The 20,468-nt window shown below is 44.0% G+C and overlaps 1 protein-coding gene across 2 annotated transcripts in view; it reads left to right on the plus strand.

Annotated features, from left to right (window-relative positions):
* Nucleotides 1-12,799: 12,799 nt before the first annotated feature.
* etnk2 (ethanolamine kinase 2) overlaps nucleotides 12,800-20,468 on the plus strand; it is an 83,784-nt gene continuing 76,115 nt past the window's right edge. For both annotated transcript variants that reach the window (XM_072278792.1, XM_072278793.1), the window contains exon 1: nucleotides 12,800-13,202. In XM_072278792.1, coding sequence (XP_072134893.1) covers nucleotides 12,861-13,202 — 342 coding nt within the window. In that variant the 5' untranslated portion in view covers nucleotides 12,800-12,860. The remainder of the gene's footprint in view (nucleotides 13,203-20,468) is intronic.

The raw sequence follows: 20,468 nt of genomic DNA on the forward strand, positions 1-20,468 counted from the left end.
GATACTTGTTGAGCTTAATGTTTTTTAGGAGCCTAGTTAAATGTTAATTGTTTCCTTCTCTCTCAAATCATTGCCAAGAGTTTATTGGCTTGATTGATCTAAAGTCAAGCTTAGATCTTGACTCAAGCATCCACTGACATGTGACGAGGTTTCTTTTTTCTCTGGGCTAATATTAATTTGTTTTTACACCAGCAGAGGGCTCATGATGCAGTATTAAGCTGAGGCATTAAATAATCAAACAGGACTATTTCAAGATTCAAGTTTATTTATCAAGTGTACATCAAAAAACCATAAGACCATAAAACCATAAGATATAGGAACAGAATTAGGCCATTTGGCCCATCGAGTCTGCTCCACCATTTCATCATGGCTGATCCATTTCCCCTCTCAACTCCAATCTCCAGGCTTCTCTTCGTATCTCTTCATGTTCTGACTAATCAAGAATCTAATCTCCATTCTAAAAGGACACCCCTCTATTCTGAAACTGTGTCCTCTGGTATTAGACTCTCCTAGCATAGGAAACATCTTCTCCTCATCCACTCTTTCGAGGCCTTTCAACATTCAATAGGTTTCAATGAGGCCCAGAGCTATCAAACGCTTTTCATATGAGAAGCCTTTCAATCCTGGAATCATTTTCATGAACTTTCCTTTGAGACATATAGTAAAATGCGTCATTTGTGTTGACAACCACGTGCTGGGGGCAGCCCACAAGTGTCGCGAGACATTCCAGTGTCGACATTACATGCATAAGTAGTGTTCACAAGAAAACAATGGGGCACTTTTGTTTGACCGCTGCCTTTCCTCAATTCTGTATTTGATAGACTCGGTGAGCTCTCCAGTAGTTGATCGCAAACACAACAGATTCTGCAGATGCTGAAAGTCCAGAGCAATGCACACAAGGTGCTGGAGGAACTCAGTAGGTCAGGCAGCTTCTATGGAGGGGAATAAACAGTGGACGTTTCAGGCCGGATCCTTCAGAAGGACTGGAAAGGAAGGGGGAAGAAGCCAGCAGTTGATGCCAGATTTGATCAGTTCAATCACTCATTACATACTGTGTCATATAATATGGGTGATTATGGTCTTTGACCATGATTGTTCTTGGCAAATTTTTCTACAGAAGTTATTTGCCATTGCCTCCTTCTGGGCAGTGTGTTTACAAGACAGGTGACCCCAGCCGTTATCAATACTCTTCAGAGATTGTCTGCCTGGCATCAGTGGTTGCATAGCTGGACTTGTGATGTGCACCAGCTCCTCATAAAACCATCCACCACCTGCTCCCATAGCTTCCGGTCACCCTGTTCGGGCGGGGCTAAGGAGAAGCTACACTTTGACCAAGGATGATAAGCAGGGTAGCGGAGAGAAGGAGTGCCTTACACCTCCTTTGGTAGAGATGTGTCTCCAACCTGACAGCTCACTGCTGGTTATAATTTTAGTTGTATCTCTCCCCGCCCCCCCCCCACCCATTCAGTTTACCCATCCTCTCCTCTACATGTTAAATCAGCTGCTTTCTTTTCCAATTCTAATGAAGGTTCCATGACCCAAAACAGTGAGTCTTCTTCACTCCCCGGTGACGCTGCCTGCCCTTGCTGAGAACTTCCACCATTCTTAGCTCTTGTGCCGGAGTTCCATCATCTTGAGCTCTTCTGGCCCAACATACTGAAGAATTGACTGATTGACAAGTCACCCACTCCGCTCTTTCTCCATTAATGAAGAACAAGGAGACAATCCATGCGGAAACATTGGGACAGGAAGGGAACATCAATACACATTTTGCAATGCGTAGAAGAGCCAAAAATCGTAACATTCACCAGAACAATGTTAAGATCTTGGCGGATGGATGTTAGGAAAATGCAGGGCTGTGTGGGAGGGTAGACTGGTCTCAGAGGTCAGTACAACATTGAGGGCTGAGAGGCCTGCACTGGGCTGTAACGTTCGGCATTCTGTAATCTGCTGGTCTGAGGAAACAGATGAGGTTCTATGAGACTACTTCGAGTCGGTAGACTAGTCCATCATTAAGGACTCGGCAGCCCACTAGATGACCATGTCATCACTGTTAAAGACTTATTTATGATTTATGATTATGAGGACACGCAGTCCCCCTTTATTGTCATTTAGTAATGCATGCATTAAGAAATGATACAATGTTTTTCCAGAATGATATCACGAAAACACATGACAAACCGACTTAAAAACTAACAAAAACCACATAATTATAACATATAGTTACAACAGTGCAAAGCAATACCGTAATTTGATAAGAACAGACCATGGCACAGTAAAAATCTCAGAGTCTCTCGGAAATCCCATCATCTCACGCAGACAGTAAATCTCCAGAGCCACCAACTTGCCGATGCAGCATCCCAGAAGCATCCGACCACAGTCCGACTCCGAGTCCGTCCGAAAAACTCCGGGCCTCCGACCACCTATTCGACACCGAGCACTGATCACCTTCTCTGCCAAGCGTTTTGACCCCGGCCCCAGCAACAGGCGATAGGCAAAGCCGATGATTTGGGGCCTTCATCTCCAGAGATTCTCGATCGCATAGTAGCAGCGGCAGCAAAGCAGGCATTTCAGAAGTTTCTCCAGATGTTCCTCTGTGCTTCACGGCTGTCTCCATCAAATCCGGATTATGCACGGCACCCCTAGTTACACATATCGACTTAAACAGTGCATTGAGGACTGTGTTCTAAAGAGGTCATCCAGCTGTTCCAAGATCAGAAATCATAGATGATCTAAGAGATTCACTCCCGATGGGAATTCAGAACTGAGCAAATTAGGTAACCCCAATCTCAGCAAGAAATTGAGAAACGTCCTTCATAAAGATATCAAGGTAGCCATCCCACATTAAGTTAGACTTCTATGATGAATTCTGTCATCACTTCTGTCATCCATTCTGTCCTCACTTCACACAAGTGTGGATCAGAGATAGGTACACAGCATGCTTGTTGAAAATAGAGTCCCTAGAACATTATGTGTACCTCATAAAAATTTGTCTGCCATTGTGCTGGGGCTCTGAACATCTCGTCCTGTTTTCATCCTTCAAGTTTCAGATTTAGGATCACACACAAAATGCTGGAGGAACTCAGCAGGCCAGGCAGCATCTATGGAAAAGAGTACAGTTGACGTTTCAGACCGAGACCCTTCAGCAGGACTGGAGAAAAAATGATGAGGAGTCAGAGTTAGAAGGTGAGGGGAGGGGAGGGAGAAACACAAGGTGAAAGGTGAAACTGGGAGAGGGGAGAAGAGGGGTGAAGAAAAGAGCTGGGAAGTTGATTGGTGATAGAGATACAGGGCTGGAGAAGGGGGAATCTAATAGGAGAGGACAGAAGACCATGGAAGAAAGAAAAGGAGGATCCCCTCCCGGTTTTACCTTGCCTGGCACCAACAATAATTCCATGGTCAAGGTCAATTAGATCATGTTTCTTCCCCATTCTGATGTTTGGTCTGAACTATAACTGAACTTTTTGACTGTGTCTGCACATATTTTTATGCATTGAGTTTCTGTCATATGATTGGCTGATTAGATATTTGCATTAATGAGCCAGTGTACAGGTATACCTAACAAACTGGCTACTGTGTGCATGTTTAAGTGGAAAACAAAAATCTACTTGTGTTTGAGCGCATGCAGATTTCAAGCCTGGTATCTCTGGTTTGGAGTTAAGGGTTTCTTCACAGCTCTTTAGCTTGTTCATGTGTGTTTTGGATTGAGTTTCTGTAGCAATGTGTACTGACCTTTCACATGCTTGAGAACAAGATTCCAGAAACAAAATTATTTAATATAATTTCTCATACGCAAGTGTAAGGAGAGTGAAATAATTGTTACTGCAGATCTAATGCAGCACAAAAAAATGCAGTAAGACCACAGTAATAAAAAAACAGGATCAATATAAATACATAAGATAATTTATATACATAGATTGATTTTATGTCCATAAGGTGATGCTAGGCACAGGAGAGTCTGTACATAAGGTGACTCTGATAGGAAATTTTAAAGAGTGTTGGTGGGGGGGTCTAGAGGTGTGGGTTAGTGGGTGCAGATGTTGATTGGTCTTACTGCTTGGGGAGAGTAACTGTTTTTAAGTCTGGTGGTCCGGGGAATGGATGCTACATAGCTTCCTCCCTGAAGAGAGTGGGACAAACAATCCATAAGCAGGGTGGGTGGGATTCTTCATGATGCTACCACCCACTATCCGGTACATTTCTGTGTATATATCCTTGATGGCAGGTAGGCTGGTGCCGGTGCTGAGTTATGCAGCTTTTACTACATATTGTGGAGCCCTCCTATCCACCACAGTGCAGTTTCTGCACCAGGCGGCGATGCAGCTTGTTAGGATGCTCTCTACTGCACTTTTGTAGAATGATGCGAACATGGATGTGCGAAGTCCAGCTCTCTTCAGCCTCCTCAGAAAGCAAAGGCATTGGCCAGCTCTCTTGACTGTGTACAACGTGTTCAGGGACCGAAGCAGTTTGTGCGTGATGTGCACTTCCAGGAGTTTTAAACTGCTTGCAGTTTCCACTTCTCTGCTGCCAATATAAAGGGAGATGTAAGTGGTATAAGTTCTCCTGAAGTTGATAACCATCTCCGGGGTCTTGTTGACTTTAAGGAAGAGGTAATTTGCCTGGCACCAGGCCTTCAGCTCTTCCACCTGCTCTCTGCGTTGTTGGTGATGAGCCTTATCACTGTAGTGTCATTGTTGAACTTGGCGATGTGATTGCTTGGGTGTTTGTCCGTGCAGTCAAGTGTGAACAAGGTGCACAGCAGTGGGCTCAGCGCACATCCCTGGCGGATACCCACGTTGAGGGCGATGGGGAGAGGGGAGGACTTGTGCATCCTGACTAGCGGAGGCTGGATGGTTTGGAAGTCCAACACCAGTTTCACAGTGGTGTATTCAGACCAAGGAGTGGGAGTTTGTTCACCAACGTCTGTGGGACAATAGTGTTGAGTGCCAAACTCAAGAAATCCAGAGACTGCTTTAGAACATGGAATAGTACAGCACAGTACAGGCCCTTCGGCCCACAATGTTGTGCCGACCCTTAAACTCTGCCTCCCATATAACCCTCCTGCCTTAAATTCCTCCATATACCTGTCTAGTAGTCTCTTAAAATTCACTAGTGTATCTGCGTCCACCACTGACTCAGGCAGTGCATTCCACACACCAACCACTCTCTGAGTAAAAAACCTTCCTCTAATATCCCCCTTAAACTTCCCACCCCTTACCTTAAAACCATGTCCTCTTGTATTGAACAGTGGTGCCCTGGGGAAGAGGCGCTGGCTGTCCACTCTATCTATTCCTCTTAATATCTTGTATACCTCCATCATGTATCCTCTCATCTTCCTTCTCTCCAAAGAGTAAAGCCCTAGCTCCCTTAATCTCTAATCATAATCCATATTCTCTAAAAGCAGGCAGCGTCCTGGTAAATCTCCTCTGTACCCTTTCCAATGCTTCCACATCCTTCCTATAGTGAGGCGACCAGAACTGGACACAGTACTCCAAGTGTGGCCTAACCAGAATTTTATAGAGCTGCATCATTACCTGACGACTCTTAAACTCTATCCCTCGACTTCTGAAAGCTAACACCCCATAAACTTTCTTAACTATCCTATCTACCTGTGAGGCAACTTTCAGGGATCTGTGGACATGTACCCCCAGATCCCTCTGCTCCTCCACACTGCCAAGTATCCTGCCATTTCCTTTGTACTCTAACTAAAGTGTCCTTATTTTTTAGGTGTGTCAGGGCCAGATGCATGACAGATGCTACGGTGTCTGTCGTCGAGCGGTTCTGTCGGTAAGCATATCAACAAACTCAACAGAAGCTGCATTATGCCACTAAATCATTAATTCTTACTCCTTATGCACAATCTCCTTCTTCCCCCCTTACCCCACCGCACTTTACTGATGAAGCTTGGAAACATAGAAATCTACAGCACATTACAGGCCCTTTGGCCCCCAATGTTGTACTGACCATGTAACCTACTCTAGAAACTGTCTAGAATTTCTCTACCACATAGCCCTCTATTTTTCTATGAGTTTAGACAAGCATCAGGGAACAGCAGGGAATGGAGGGATGTAGAACATGTGCAAGAAAATGGGATTAGTTTGTATTGGTATCAAGGTGGGCACGGATATTATAGGCCTGTTCCTTTACTGCATTGTTTGACATATATTCTAAGTTCAAACTACCGAGAATCTCAAACAGTATGAATGGAGACATACTGTATATACTTAGAGTAAAGTCCATCACTCTTATTGAGCTTGATAATTGTTGGCTACAGCCAGCTGGAAGCAAACATTTGAGTAATTTTGCTAACACAATAACAATATAAAGGTCAGTCACCATCACATCCTGTCAGCTGACATCTTTCAATCTTTCCAGCGCCCATTTTCAAATGGATGGCATTCAAAGCTGAAGGGGAGGAGAGTAACTACGTGGCATTTCCGGTCAAAAGTATTTAACCACGTGCACAAGATGATAATATGGTGTAACCTTTGAATTTGATCTGTTATAACAACTGCAAGCTATTTCCAAATGTTGTTTAATATTTCATGCACTAACGGAAACTTTGATTATCACGTGAAGCAGATAAGGTGAGTGGAAGTGATGGGAACGTATGGACACAGACCTGTTGAATGGATGGTGTCTTTCTGTGCTCTTAAGCTCAACCACACTCAGTGGTCACTTTTATTATGTACACCTGTACACCTATACTCCTGCTTATTAATGCAAATGTCTAATCAGCCAATCATGTGGCAGCAACTCAATGCATAAAAGCATGCAGACACAGTCAAGAGGTTCAACATCAGAATGGGGAAGAAATTTGATCTAAGTGACTTTGACCATGGAATGGTTGTTGAAGATGGGTGGTTTGAGTATCTCAGCAGCTGCTGATCTCCTGGGATTTTCACACTGAACAGTCTCTAGTGTTTAAAAATATAGCCTCCCGGCCAGCCTCAGGGTCACTCGGCTCACTGTCGTCTAGGGAAACAGCCTCGGCCCCGCCAAACTGGGTAATCAGTTTATGTGGATGCTGTGTGATGTACCCCACCCCGCCCAAATAACAGACAATAGACCAGATACAATTAAATGGCTTACAGTTTATAGATATTACTGGAACTATATAATTAATAGAGAATAAAATATAAAAGGAAAATAAAAGGTGCCACACTTATCAAAGTTCAATCTCTTCGTGCACAAACAGTTGGAGCTCAGGACCCTTCTTCTTCACCCTGCGACCCCTCGGACCACCTCGACCGGCTGCCTGGGACCAACAACGGTGGTCGACCAGACGCTCCACACGGGTCTGTCTCCGTCTCCTCTCCTCGCCGAACGCCCCGCTCGGGGTCCGACCACGTTAGCGGACTCACAGCACCTGGTCTGTCTCTCTCTCTCTCCCCCCCTCTGCCCCAAAACCCTGCGCATACAATATCTTACAGACACACCAAAAGCTTAACTACTATCCCAATTGGTTCGTAACATCTTCTTATCAGTAACGTGATCCAAACAAACTGCTAGCGGGAGGACTTTCTCAGCAGTTAACATAACAAAGAAGCCTTTTCAATTATAACATAACAAAGAAGCCATTTTAATTAGACTACGCAGTGACATATAAAAAAGAAACCCCTTACACAAAGAATGCTGCAAACTACAAACAAAAATCCAGTGAGTGGCTGTTCTAATGGTGAAAATGCCTGATTGGTTCAAGCTGACAGGAAGGTGACAGTAACTCAAATAATGGCGCGTGACAACAGTGGTGCGTAGAAGAGCATCTCTGAGCACACAACACATCGAATCTAAAAGTGGAATGGCTGCAGCAGCACAAGATCATGAACTTACACTCAGAGGCCACTTTATTAGGTACAGGATGTACCTAATAAAATGGTGACTGGGTGTATGTACCAAAATAGAACTGAGACTGCTGCAAACACTCAGCAGGTCAGGCAGCTACAATGAATTAAGAAGAAGTGATGACATTTGGGGTTGAAGATTTTTCATTAGGACTGGGAAAAAGAAAGAGCAAGTCAGTTCTGATTGGTAATGGTGGTGGGAGAGGGGAGAGTAGGACCAAGAGAATATCTCTGATAGAGTGAGACCAGGCTGCCCAAGTGAATCCAATATTTATTTACATCTTGTTGCAGGATTTTGGCCTGAAAAATCGACAGTTACTTTCTCTCACAGATGCTGAATTCCCTCAGTAGATTGTTTGTGGGTCCAGATTCCATCGTCTGATGAGATTCCTCAACATTTAAACATGGGACCAAATCAACGTCTTTTGGGCTATGTTGAGCGTCAGGTTCTATTCTAGGATTCTATTATTAGTATCAGAATTGGATTTAATATCACTGACATATGTCATGAAGTTTGTTGTCCTTGTGGCAGCAGCACTATACAATACATAATAATAGAGAAATAACCATGGATTGCAGTAAGTATATATGTTAAATAGTTAAATTAAGAAGCTAGTGCAAAAATAATAAAGGTGTGAGGTAGTGTTCATGGGGTCATTCAGAAATCGGATGGTAGAAGGGAATCGTACCTCCTGTACCTCCCCCCTGATGGTAGTAATGAGAAGAGGGCATGTCCTGGGTGATGGGGGTCCTTAATAATAGAAGTCACCTTTTTGAGGCATCGCTCCTTGAAGATGTCCTGGATACTACGGAGGCTAGTGCCCATGAAGGAGCTGACTAAGTTCAGTTCCATTATGGCCTAGTAACTGTGATACTTTCGCGAACTGATGGGATATAGTGCGATAGATGGAACACAATGGCATGGCAATGGTGAAAAGCGGTGATATCACCAAAGCTGAGTTGAAGGTTTCATTGTGAAGCTGCAGTGACAAACTTGGCCTGTGAATAGAGTGAAAGAATGCAAGAAATGTGCAGCATAGTCTGAGAATGTCAGAGCACAGCAACAAAAGTCTTTCCGTATTTAACATAATGAAACAAAATAATTCAGAAGGTTATAAAACTCAAAGAAGATAATATGACAGCTGACCGAAAGCATGGTCATATATAACAAATTAGATCATATATAACAAATAAAACAGAACATAGAAGAATACAGGCCATTTGACTTGTCATAGATAGATACTTTATTGATCCCCTGGGAAATTACAGTGTCACGGATATAAATATTAGAAGAGAGGTAGAAGGTTACTGCAAACAGTCTAACAGGAAGCGGGTCATCACTTCTCCTGCTATAGGTTGACTCATTATAGAACCCAAAGTCCAAGGGTAAGAATGACCTAATATAGCGCTCTTTGGAGCAGCACCTTTGTCCTAGTCTGTAACTAAAAGTGCTCCTCTGTTCAGCCAAGCAGGCATGCAAAGGGTGAGAAATATTGTCCAGAATTGCCAGGATTTTCTGTGGGATCCTTTGTTCTGCCACAGCCTCCAGTGTGTCCAGTTTGACTCCTATCACAGAGCCAGCCTTTCTAATCAGTCTTGATGCCATTGATGCCATTGTCCCAGCACACCACTGCATTGAAGATTGTTCTGGTAGAACATGTGAAGGAGAGGCCTGCCTACTCCAGAGGACCTCAGTCTCCTCAGGAAGCAGTGGCAAGTCCAGCCCTTCACACACACAGCCTCTGAGTTGGTGCTCCACTCAAGTCTGTCATCCAGGTGCACCCCCAGGTACTTGTCATGTTGTGCCAACCTCTTAACCTACTTCAAGATCAACCTTAACTTTTCCATCCTACATAACCCTCTATTTTTCTTTCATTCATATGCACACCTAAGGGTCTCTTAAATGTTCCTGATGTATCTGCCTTTACCACCACCTCTGACTGGGCATTCCACGAACCCACCACTAAGCTATCTCTGACATCCCCTCTACATTTTCCTCCAATCACCTTAAATTTATGCACTCTCTTACTAGCCATTTTGACTCTGGGGGGAAAAAGCGCTGGTTGTCCACTAATTCAATGCCTTTCATCATCTTATAGACATCTATCAAGTCAGCTCTCATCCTCCTTCACTCCAAAGAGAAAAGCCCTAGCTTGCTCAACACTTCCTCGAAAGACATGCCCTCTAATCCAGGCCGCATCCTGATCTCCTCAGCGTCCTGGTAAATCTCCTCTGCACCCTCTCTTAAGCTTTCCCATTCTTCCATAATGAGGTGACCAAAACTGAATACAATACTCCAAGTGTGGTCAGACCAGAGTTTTAAAAAAGCTGCAACCTTACATCATGGGCCTTGAACTCTGTCTCTGAACTAATGAAGGCAAGTATACTAAAAGGCTGTTAGGCTGCCCCCAGCTGCTGTGCTTGGTGTCTGCAAACTTTGCAGCAATTTGCCTTCGCTGATATGATGAACTGAATACCGAGGCTTTGCGCCTGCTCCAGGGATTTGGACCTACGGACTCAATTACTCAACTTGGTTTGGAATGCTGCTGTTGTTGCTCGCTTCTAGTGTCTGCATGATTTGCTTTATGTGTTTTTTTCTCTCTTTCTCTGTGGGCACTGGGGTTGGTCTTATTTTTTTAATTGGGTTCTTTCAGGTTCCTTGCTTTGTGACTACCTGTAAGTAAACAGATCTCAAGGTTGTATAATATTTACAATCATTGATAATAAGTGCACTTTGAATCTTATACGCTTCCTTAACAACTCTATCAACTTGCACGGCAACTTTGAGGGATTTATGGAAATGAACCTGCCATTAATTCTGTACTCTGCCTTCAGGTCTGGCGTTCTAAAGTATATCACTTCACGCTTTTGCAGACTGAACTCCCTCTGCCACTTCTCAGACCAGCTCTGTATCCTATCAATGATACGTTGTAATGTGCAATCTCCTAGATTATATGCACCACCAACCTCATCGCTCAACCATGTACGGAAAGTACACTAATTGTTCATTTAAAAGCAATAAAATTTGGCTTGTTCTGTACTGAACATGAACTCAAAAAATTTCTCCAAAATACACTTCAGATACAGTCAGCTACATAGATTTCCTTCCTTTTGTACAGTGATGTGTTCTTTCAGGTGTGATGGGCTGAGTTAAATTAGTAGGGGTTTATTTAATTTATTTGAACAAGTTGGGTCTTTATTCTTTGGAATGTAGAAGGTTGAAGGGGGATTTGATAGAGGTATTTAAAATTATGAGGAGGAAAGATAGAGTTGACGTGGATAGGCTTTTTCCGTTGAGAGTAGGGGAGATTCAAACAAGAGGACATAAGCTGAGAGTTAAAGGGCAAAAGTTTAGGGGTAACATGAGGGTGAACTTCTTTACTCAGAGGGTGGTAGCTGTGTGGAACGAGCTTCCAGCAGAAGTGGTTGAGGCAGGTTCGATGTTATCATTTAAAGTTAAATTGGACAGCTACATGGACAGGAAAGGAATGGAGGGTTATGGGCTGAGTGCAGGTCGGTGGGACTAGGTGAGAATAAGAGTTTGGCACGGACTAGAAGGGCTGAGATGGCCTGTTTCCATGCTGTAATTGTTATATGGTTATATTTGTTTAGAGATGCAATGCCCAATGAGCCGCACTGACGAGCGGCCCACTTATTTAACCCTAGCCTAATTGCAGACCAATTTATAATGACCAATTAACCTACTAACTGGTTGGTCTGGAAAAGAGAAAACCGAAGCAACTGGATGAAACCCACGTGTTCACAGGGAGAACGTACAAACTTCTTACAGGAGGTGCTGGAATTGAACTCCACAATGCCTGGATATGTAATAGCATCGCGCTAATTGCTATGCTTCCGATAAATTTCCTTCTACCTTGATTCAATGGTGGTACACATCTGAGTGCATGTCCCCTTTAGAAATGCTGCATTTTAAAAGATTCTCATTTTAATGAATGGAGTTCCCAGATCTATTAAATATAATTTAAAAAATTAAAAATAAAACTGATTTTGAGTGATTTATTGAAAACTATTCATAAAGATAGGCTGTAGAGGTGCAGTTTTGGAGCTTCGTGCCACGTACAGCTGAGGTTAATTGTATGGAGCTTTGTAAAGAGTAGATTAAAAGGGGAAAGAAAACAAGATATGGTGAGATGAGACCATAAAACATAGGAGCAGAATTAGGCCATATATTGATTCTGCTCCACTATTCCATCATAATGAAGTAGGTGGGAGGAGATTATAGCAGAGTGTGAACGGACCGAAGTAAAAACTGGAAAAACTGTAGGTATTGAGCAAAATCTGTGCAGGGGGAAACTAAGTATCTTTTGAGAACTTGTCACAGCTGCTTATTGAACTACCAACTGTTTCTCCCTCTACTGATGGGAGTTCCTGTTGAATATTTACCATCATTTTACACTTTCCAACAAGCGTAGTAATTTCCAGTTGGGCACAGGTGAGCTGATGATAAAATACTTCACTGTGAAGTGGGTCAAAAGTCCTTTGCCTGAATCACGCTTCAAAGTTGAATGATGGCTAAATTTAAACTACAGGCTTTGAAACCACTCCAACACTACAAATCCTGTTGTCGGGCTAATATGTGGGGTGCCCCTCAGCTGCCACATTGTGAGGTACGCCTTGCCCAGCCATAGGCACACATCACAATGTCAAATCACGTGCACATTTGTATAACATTAGTCCTTTCTCCAATCCCTACACTTACTCCTCAGTCTTTTCATATGCAAATAACAAAAAAAGCAGGTGTATTTCTATTGTAAAGCGTGAGATCACTGATGAGGTTACCTCTCTGCACCAGAATGCGGAGATATATAACATTGCAAAGTTCTGCCCACTGAACGTGGCTGACGTCCGCTGCGAAGGGTTGCAGTGGTGTGAGAGTGCGAGAGGCGGAGCGGCTCTCTGGCGCTGCGACCTCCCGCCGGTAGGGGGCCAGCAGCGGCGCGCCGGGAGAACGCAGGGGATTCGGGCGCGGGCCAGGCGAGCAGTTCTTTCCTGTCCATGTCGGTGCCGAGTGACGGCCCGCCGATTTGCCCCGGTGACGCTAGACCACCTTGTGGAGGCGGAGCTGAGGGCGCTGCCGCCGCCGCCTCCTCTTCCCCCGCCCCTTCTCCTCTCCTCCCCTCCCTGCTTCCCCCTCCCTCCCCGCACATAAGCGGTAGGCAGCGCCCAGACGGCCGGCATAGTCCGGCCGCAATGGAGACTGCCGTGCATGTCCCGAGCGGCGCCCCTGCCGTGCCCAAGCTCGCCGTCTACGTGGACGAGAACGACGTGGTGCCCGGGGCCCTGCGGCTGGTGGGTCGGCTGAGACCCCACTGGGACATCCAGCGGGTGAAGACCAAGGTAAGCGGAGCCCCGGCTCACTCCCTCCCTTCCTCCCTCGTACAGGTGCAGCCCGGGCCGATTGCTGACAGGTCTCCCGGGCCTCCGGGTACATCTCGCCTCGTTTGTCGTGGGAAAGATGCTTCTCTCTCTGCCTTCCAGACCGACTCGTCAGGCACCTACTTCCCCTCGGGCAATGTGGGTGACTGACGGATCTGACTGATGGGAGAGTGAAACTTCTACCCCGTCATTTTCACTAAACCACCTTCTGTCCAATTCTTGGGCATCCCCTCCCCACCCTTCTATTGCCCCATTCCTAGATATCAACCGCATTCCTGTCCTTGCCATCCGTTGGAACTGTCCTAAAACGCATACATGTCTTGAAACAATCCATACCTGTACCTAGACCTCGTACACGTTCTTGTCCCTAACCTTTTACTGTTCTAGACTCGGATGTCAAACATGTTCTTGTCTTGAATTCCACCCACCCCCCAACTGCCCTGTAACTGGATAACATATTCCTGCCCCTAAACCCCTCTGCTGCCCCATTCTAGATACAGAACACATTCCTTTCTCATTAATAGACATCAAGCACATTCTCAGCCCATTGCTGAGCTTATTGTCAAATGCACCTGACTCACTCCATGGCATCAAACACATTACTAGCCTGTTCCTGGTTTTTATCCCCACTTGTGCATTCTGCTGTTGTGTTCCAGCTTAGTCTTCACTTCCATACCTTGCCCACTCCTCCCTCTGATGTCTCTGCTGTTAACCTCAAACCCACAACCTAATTAATGCTCCCATTCCTGATCTTAACCTTCACTGGCTGTCTCTGTTATCCCACTTACAGCCATCACACACTTAGTGTTCTGCACCCAGGAGTCTGGTTGCTTGTCATCATTCTCTCACTGTCCACACCATGCACTGTAGTCCCACTTCTGGTCTTAACCCCTCTCACCATCCCTTCTGCTTTATGGTCTTCAGTTCTGTGAACCATCTAATCCTCATTTTAAACTTGCATCCCACCTCCTGTCCCAGCATCCTGTTCCTGGTCTTCAAACTTGTCCCACCAACCCGTTCCTATCACCCATTCTTCTCCACCAGTCCATTACCGCCCCTCTTCATGCCTGCCAACTCTCAGCTCACAAAGACTGCCTTGTGTTTCTTGAACCACAGTGATGCCATTTTTAACATTTGAACCAACCTGGCACCACAGAGATGAACACAATTTTCATCAAAGTTGCTTCAAGACCCCATACATTTTCCTTACTCTTCTAACCTTTATTGACGAGGTAAGTATCTAGGTGGTGCAATACATCTGCAGAATTGTACAATTCACTTCAACTGTTTATTTAATATTGTCTTCATTGCTGCATCTTTGTCTGTTCTATGCTTTATTTCTTCATCATTTTTAATGACATGCTGAAGATCGTTTCTAAGAGATGAGCCTAGATTACTGCTTTGTGCCATTTTATGTCTAGAGCAGATGCTTAAAACACACAGATATAACTTCTGGAGTAGACCTGATGGATCAAATGCTCAAATTCTGCTCAAATTCTGCTCCTATGTCTTGAAGTTTTCCTTAATAATCCTCAATGTAGGTTTCTTGTCAGGGCTACTCTTGGAATGGTTGCATCCCAAGGATCGCATGATCACAAAGGATCTTCCCAAAACTGTGTGATTTTTATCAGTTGTCGTTAACTGTCGGTGTCATTCAGTTGCCTGTCTAGAGTTGTGCAGGTTTTTATCTTTGTAGTTAATGGCTTATTATTATCAATATTGCTGTGAATGACCTTCGGCAAATGTCTGCTTTCTCAGACTCGCTTTTGACCTCACTTTTCTTTGTAGTATTTTTAGCCTTAATTGTATTCTTTCTGCCTGGATTGTTTTGCTTGCTTGCCTGTGTGGGCACAGGTGCACAGTTTCTATAAGCATGGGGTTGGTAATGCAAAAGGTCTAGTTTCAAAGTGGACTTAGCTTCAGCGCAGTTAGTTGTAGTGATGCCTTTGTGAGTTGCCCTTTACAAAATAAGGCTAGCTGTCTGAGCATACAAGTCTAGCAAATTAATCAGATAGAATTTTTTCCAATAAATCCAATTCGGTTTCAATGCACAAAACCTCTTTAAATGATCAGATACCTGTCTTTTGGTTTTGAGATCAATGTCTGTATTTGCGAAAGATTTTCCCGTGGCTTCATTCCTTTCCATTGTGCTATTAATTCAGTAGTTTCGTGGTACAGTCAGCATGGCAGGATTGAAGTACAGTGGACAAGTTTGTGTATAACAAGTTCTTAATAGTAAATAAGGCCACATTTTAAATTTTCATCAGGTCATTATAAAGAGTAGGGGAGTCTTCCCTAAAGTACTTGCTTTTGTTCAGAAAAGTGAGCAGGCATGATTTCAATTTGACACCGTCAATGGAAATAACCTCTGTAGTCCTTTGCAGGGGAGTGTCTATTACGCCACTGACATTTAGGGCAGCAGTGAAGGTCCTCTATCTCTGGCTGTGTTCAAGGATTTCTTCATCATGTCAGTACTGTCAGTCATGCAGGTTCCAAGAATACCATCACAGTCAGATGTAGAAGAATTGTTCATTTCTGTCCTGTAACAATTTGCTTTACTAGTCAGGGTTGTTAATCCTGTGCTGAATCACTGAAACTGAAGAACCGGTGGACCACTTTTAGTCTGGCCTCTATTCTTTGACCTTTTTGGCATGGGTGACCCTACCAAGAGCCAAATCGTAAATCCCTTACTCCAGCCAACGTAGATCTCTGGGTCATTGAGGGACACAAGCCTCAGAACCCAATGACAAGCTTGTGGTCCTCTTGCAGGGCACAAGAGTATCATACTGCAGTTTTTCATTGGGTCTTCTTCTAACTTGGAAAACTTTTTTTTTCAAAAGTTTTAGAAAGGTTTCAGAGCTTGGTGACTGGGCAGATGAAATTTTGCCTACATAGAATTTAATCTGAGATGGAATGATGATATTTTGGAAGGGATGGTGTAGGGCTTCTAGAGCTGCAGAAGTGAAGCAATGGAAGAATTTTGGAAACTGGGACCATATTGATTGGCGTAGACTATTTGGGTCGAAGGGCTGCATTCTGCATTGCACAATTATGCTGTTAATCCCAAAGTCGGAAGAAATACTGATCATCTAGAGAACCTTAATGCACTCAAACCCTGTCAGTGTGGATTTGTGAAAGGAACATTATATTTATCCTCTGAGATCAGCAGAGTGGATGGAAGGGAGCCTGCATGTGTATGCATTTTCAGAAGGTGTTGTATAAAAGGCTGGTGCACAAGGTAAGAGCTCAGTTTTTAACATGGATTGAAGACCAGTTATCACAAAAATGACAGTTGGAATAAACAGGCATTTTTCCAAGTAGTACTGATGTAACTAGTGGTCTGTCCACAGGATCACTCCTTGGTACTCAATTGTTGACAGTCTACATTAATGACCTAGAGGAGGGGGGCAGAGTGTAAGGTATCCAAGTTTGCTGGTAACACAAAGGTTGGATGCAACAGTGAACTATGGGGATATACAGGCTCTGCAACAGGATCTAGGTGGGTTGAGAAAGTAGGCAGAACTTGGTAATAGAATTTCAATATAGGAAAATATAGGTTATGCAATTGAGTAGAAGAAATCAAAAGGCTTTTTTTTCTAAATGGGTGCTCTACAGAAGGATCAAAGTGTTCTTGTGTATGAAGTCAAATATTTGTCATGCAGCTAATTAGGAAGGTAAATAGCATATTGTCTTGCTGAGGATTGACATTTAAATGCAAGTGTGACAGTTATGAGGTGGAGATGTGCCCTACCAAAGGAGGTGTAAGATGCTCCTTCTCTCCGCTAGCCTGCAGGTCACCCTTGGGCAGGGTGTAGCACCAGCAAGCAAGGTCATGTGAAGCCATGGGAGCAGGTGGTGGATGGTTGTATAAGCAACTGATGTATATAACACAAACACGAGGAAATCTGAAGGGACTTCCCCTCCTGGCACTTATCCGTCCCCACCGATCTCCCTCCTGGCACTTATCCTTGTGAGCAGAACAAGTGCTACACATGCCGTTACACTTCCTTCCTCACCACCATTCAGGGCCCCAGACAGTCCTTCCAGGTGAGGCGACGCTTCACCTGTTAGTCGGCTGGGGTGATATACTGCGTCCGGTGCTCCCAATGTGGCCTTCTATATATTGGCGAGATCCGACGCAGACTGGGAGATCGTTTCGCTGAACACCTACGCTCTGTCTGCCAGAGAAAGCAGGATCTCCCAGTGGCCACACATTTTAATTCCACGTCCCATTCTGATATGTCTATCCACGGCCTCCTCTACTGTCAAGATGAAGCCACACTCAGGTTGGAGGAACAACACCTTATATTCAATCTGGGTAACCTCCAACCTGATGGTATGAACATTGACTTCTCAAACTTCTGCTAATGCCCCACTTCCCCCTCATACTCCATCTGTTATTTATTTATATACACACATTCCTTTTCTCTCTCTCCTTTTTCTCCCTCTGTCCTTCTCACTATACACCTTGCCCATCCTCTGGGCTTCACCCCTCCCCCTTACTTTCTCCCTGGGCCTCCTGTCCCATGATCCTCTCATATCCTTTTTGCCTATCAACTGTCCAGCTCTTGGCTCCATCCCTCCCCCTCCTGTCTTCTCCTATCATTTCGGATCTCCCCCTCCCACTTTCAAATCTTTTACTAGCTCTTCTTTCAGTTAGTCCTGTGTTTTAAAAGAATATGCTGTGATTTTATTGAAAAAATAGATACTAAAGGGGTGTGACAGTACATGATCAGTTCTTTCCACTGGGACAAGTTTCAAAACGAATAAAGGAAACAGTTATTTAAAATTGAAGTGCCTTGTAATTTCTTCTTGGGTGTTGGTGAATCTCTGGAATTCTCTACTGCAGGTGGTTGTGGAGGCTAGATCACCAAAGGTTTAAAAGATGAGGGAATTTGGGACCATGGAAAAATGGCAGAGAAGAGGAGTTGAGGCTTGAAGAAGATCGACCATGGTCATAATGAATGCCAGGGAAAGCCTGAGGAACCAAGTAGCCTACTTCTGTTTTCTTGTGATCTTGAGCACAAGCCCATGCAAATTTGAGTGGGAGGGTGAAGGATGAATGAAATGGCACAATTTCAGTCCAGAAGGTCCTGAGTTTGCAGAAGGGTTGAGGAACAACCTGGTCAGGAATTTGTACAATTTATCTTCGAGTTAGCACTGGCCCACCTAAGGATATCAGCGGAACATAGCTTTCTCTTTTTTGCTCTGTTTTTTGTACTGCTTATTTAATTTAATATATTATAATTATTGTTTTATTATATATTGCAATGTATTACTGCTGCAAACCACCAAATATCATGGCAAATGTTGTGATATTAAACCTAATTCTGATACAAAAGTAGCATGGGCATTATTAGGGATGTCATGCATACAAAGTTGTAAGGCCATCTCTGATAATTTGCAAGCAATCTGTCCAATAATAGGGATGGGTATGGAGGCTATTGTAAAGTCCATGCACCACAGAGTGATTGTGTGTTTGTGCAAGGCAGGGTCAGCCACCTGTGCTTGTCGTTCTTCTTCCCTTAATTTATTGTGATACAGCATGGAATAGACCCTTCCGGCCCTTCAAGTCACGCCGCCTAGCAACCCCCAGCCTAATCACGGGACAATTAACAATGACCAATTAACCTACCAACTGGTATGTCTTTGGACTGTGTGAGGAAACCGAAAGAAATCCACGTGTTCACAAGGGGAATGTGCAAACTCTTTAAGGACAGCGGTGGGAATACTTTCATTTGAATATTCTGGTCTGCTCAGTATGTCCCAGTAGGCCAGACTATGTATTTCTACCCACACTGGAACATCAATGATGTTTTACACAAAGGAGTTCAACTATGCATTCATTGACTATTCATCATTTCATCCTATCACAGACATCGTCTTTGTTCCATCCTGTGCTGTCCGCCACCTTCTCTGCCACTTAAGCTAACTTGTTTTCTCTCTCTCTTTCTCTTCTGAAACTTTGGTTTCTCTTTCCACGGATGCAGATTGACTGGTTGAAGTCTTCTGGCAGTTTTGTTGTTTTGGATTTCAGCATCTGCAGATTTTCATAAAGACAGTTCATGCAATTGCTGGGAATCCTAAGCAATAGATACAATGCTGGAAGAACTCAGCAAGTCAGGCAGCATCTATGGAATGGAGTAAAGAGTTGACATTTTGGGCTGAGACCCTTTATCGGGACCCTTTTTTTTTTCCCCATGTTTTAGACTTGCAGAGGAGGAGAAGGGATGTGCAATATAAAGAAAAAATCTATCATATGAGTAGTGTGGATTGTTACTGACTGAGGATGATTGCCTGCAGGCTTGCAAATGCCAATTAATTAGGGGGTATCTTCTACATTGGGAAAACTAAATGCAGGCTGCATGAGCTTTCAGTCTGCAGAGTTGGATCTGAACTTCCAGTTGTCTGAAACCTTAATCTTCCCTTCCACTCCCAGTCTGCCCTTCATCCTCAACCATCAGGCTCTTGAACAAAATGGGATAACTACACTCGTTTGGCCATCCATTGAGATGTTCCCACAACCAATGATCTCACTTTAAGGACGCTTTATCTCATGTTCTCGATATTTATTGCTACTTATTTATATTTGCATTTGCACAGTTTGCTGTTTTCTGCACTCTGGCTGATCTTTCATTGATCCTGTTATAGTTGCTATTCAATAGACTTGTTGAGTATGCTTGTAGGAAAATGAATTTCATGGTTGTTTGTGGTGACATATGTACTCTAATATTAAAATTTTACTTTGACTTCGATCTTCAGCCTCATACTTCGGTGATGCCCACGTAAGTTCAAGACACACCTTGTTGTATTTTGTCTAGGCCTGTCTTTGCACTTGGATTTCAGTATTTAATTCAGCAAATTACACCTTGTCAAAGCAGGCCCCTGCTGATGTTAGAAAGAGACAGACTCCCTTTCAATGACTGCACAAGTCTCCACCAACAACACTTTCAGCTTGTGGCATTGCAGACTTCAAAGCTAAACGCACTGATGTTTCCAACATCGCTGCCACTCTTCCAGATGAACTAAATCTTTTTGACGCTTGGTTCAATATCGTCAACACTGAGCCCCTGAAGAGGGCCACCAAACCAACCTGCACCTTGGTCATCTCTGAGGCTGAAGTACACAGGTGTCCAACGAGTGGACAGTCATAAGGCTGAAGAACTGGAGGCATCCCAGGGCAGGGACTCAGGATGTGAGTGGCACAACTGGCTGGTGTAATCTCTC

This window comes from Mobula birostris, chromosome 14, assembly GCF_030028105.1.
Source record: "Mobula birostris isolate sMobBir1 chromosome 14, sMobBir1.hap1, whole genome shotgun sequence".
Classification (NCBI taxonomy): Eukaryota; Metazoa; Chordata; class Chondrichthyes; order Myliobatiformes; family Myliobatidae; genus Mobula; species Mobula birostris.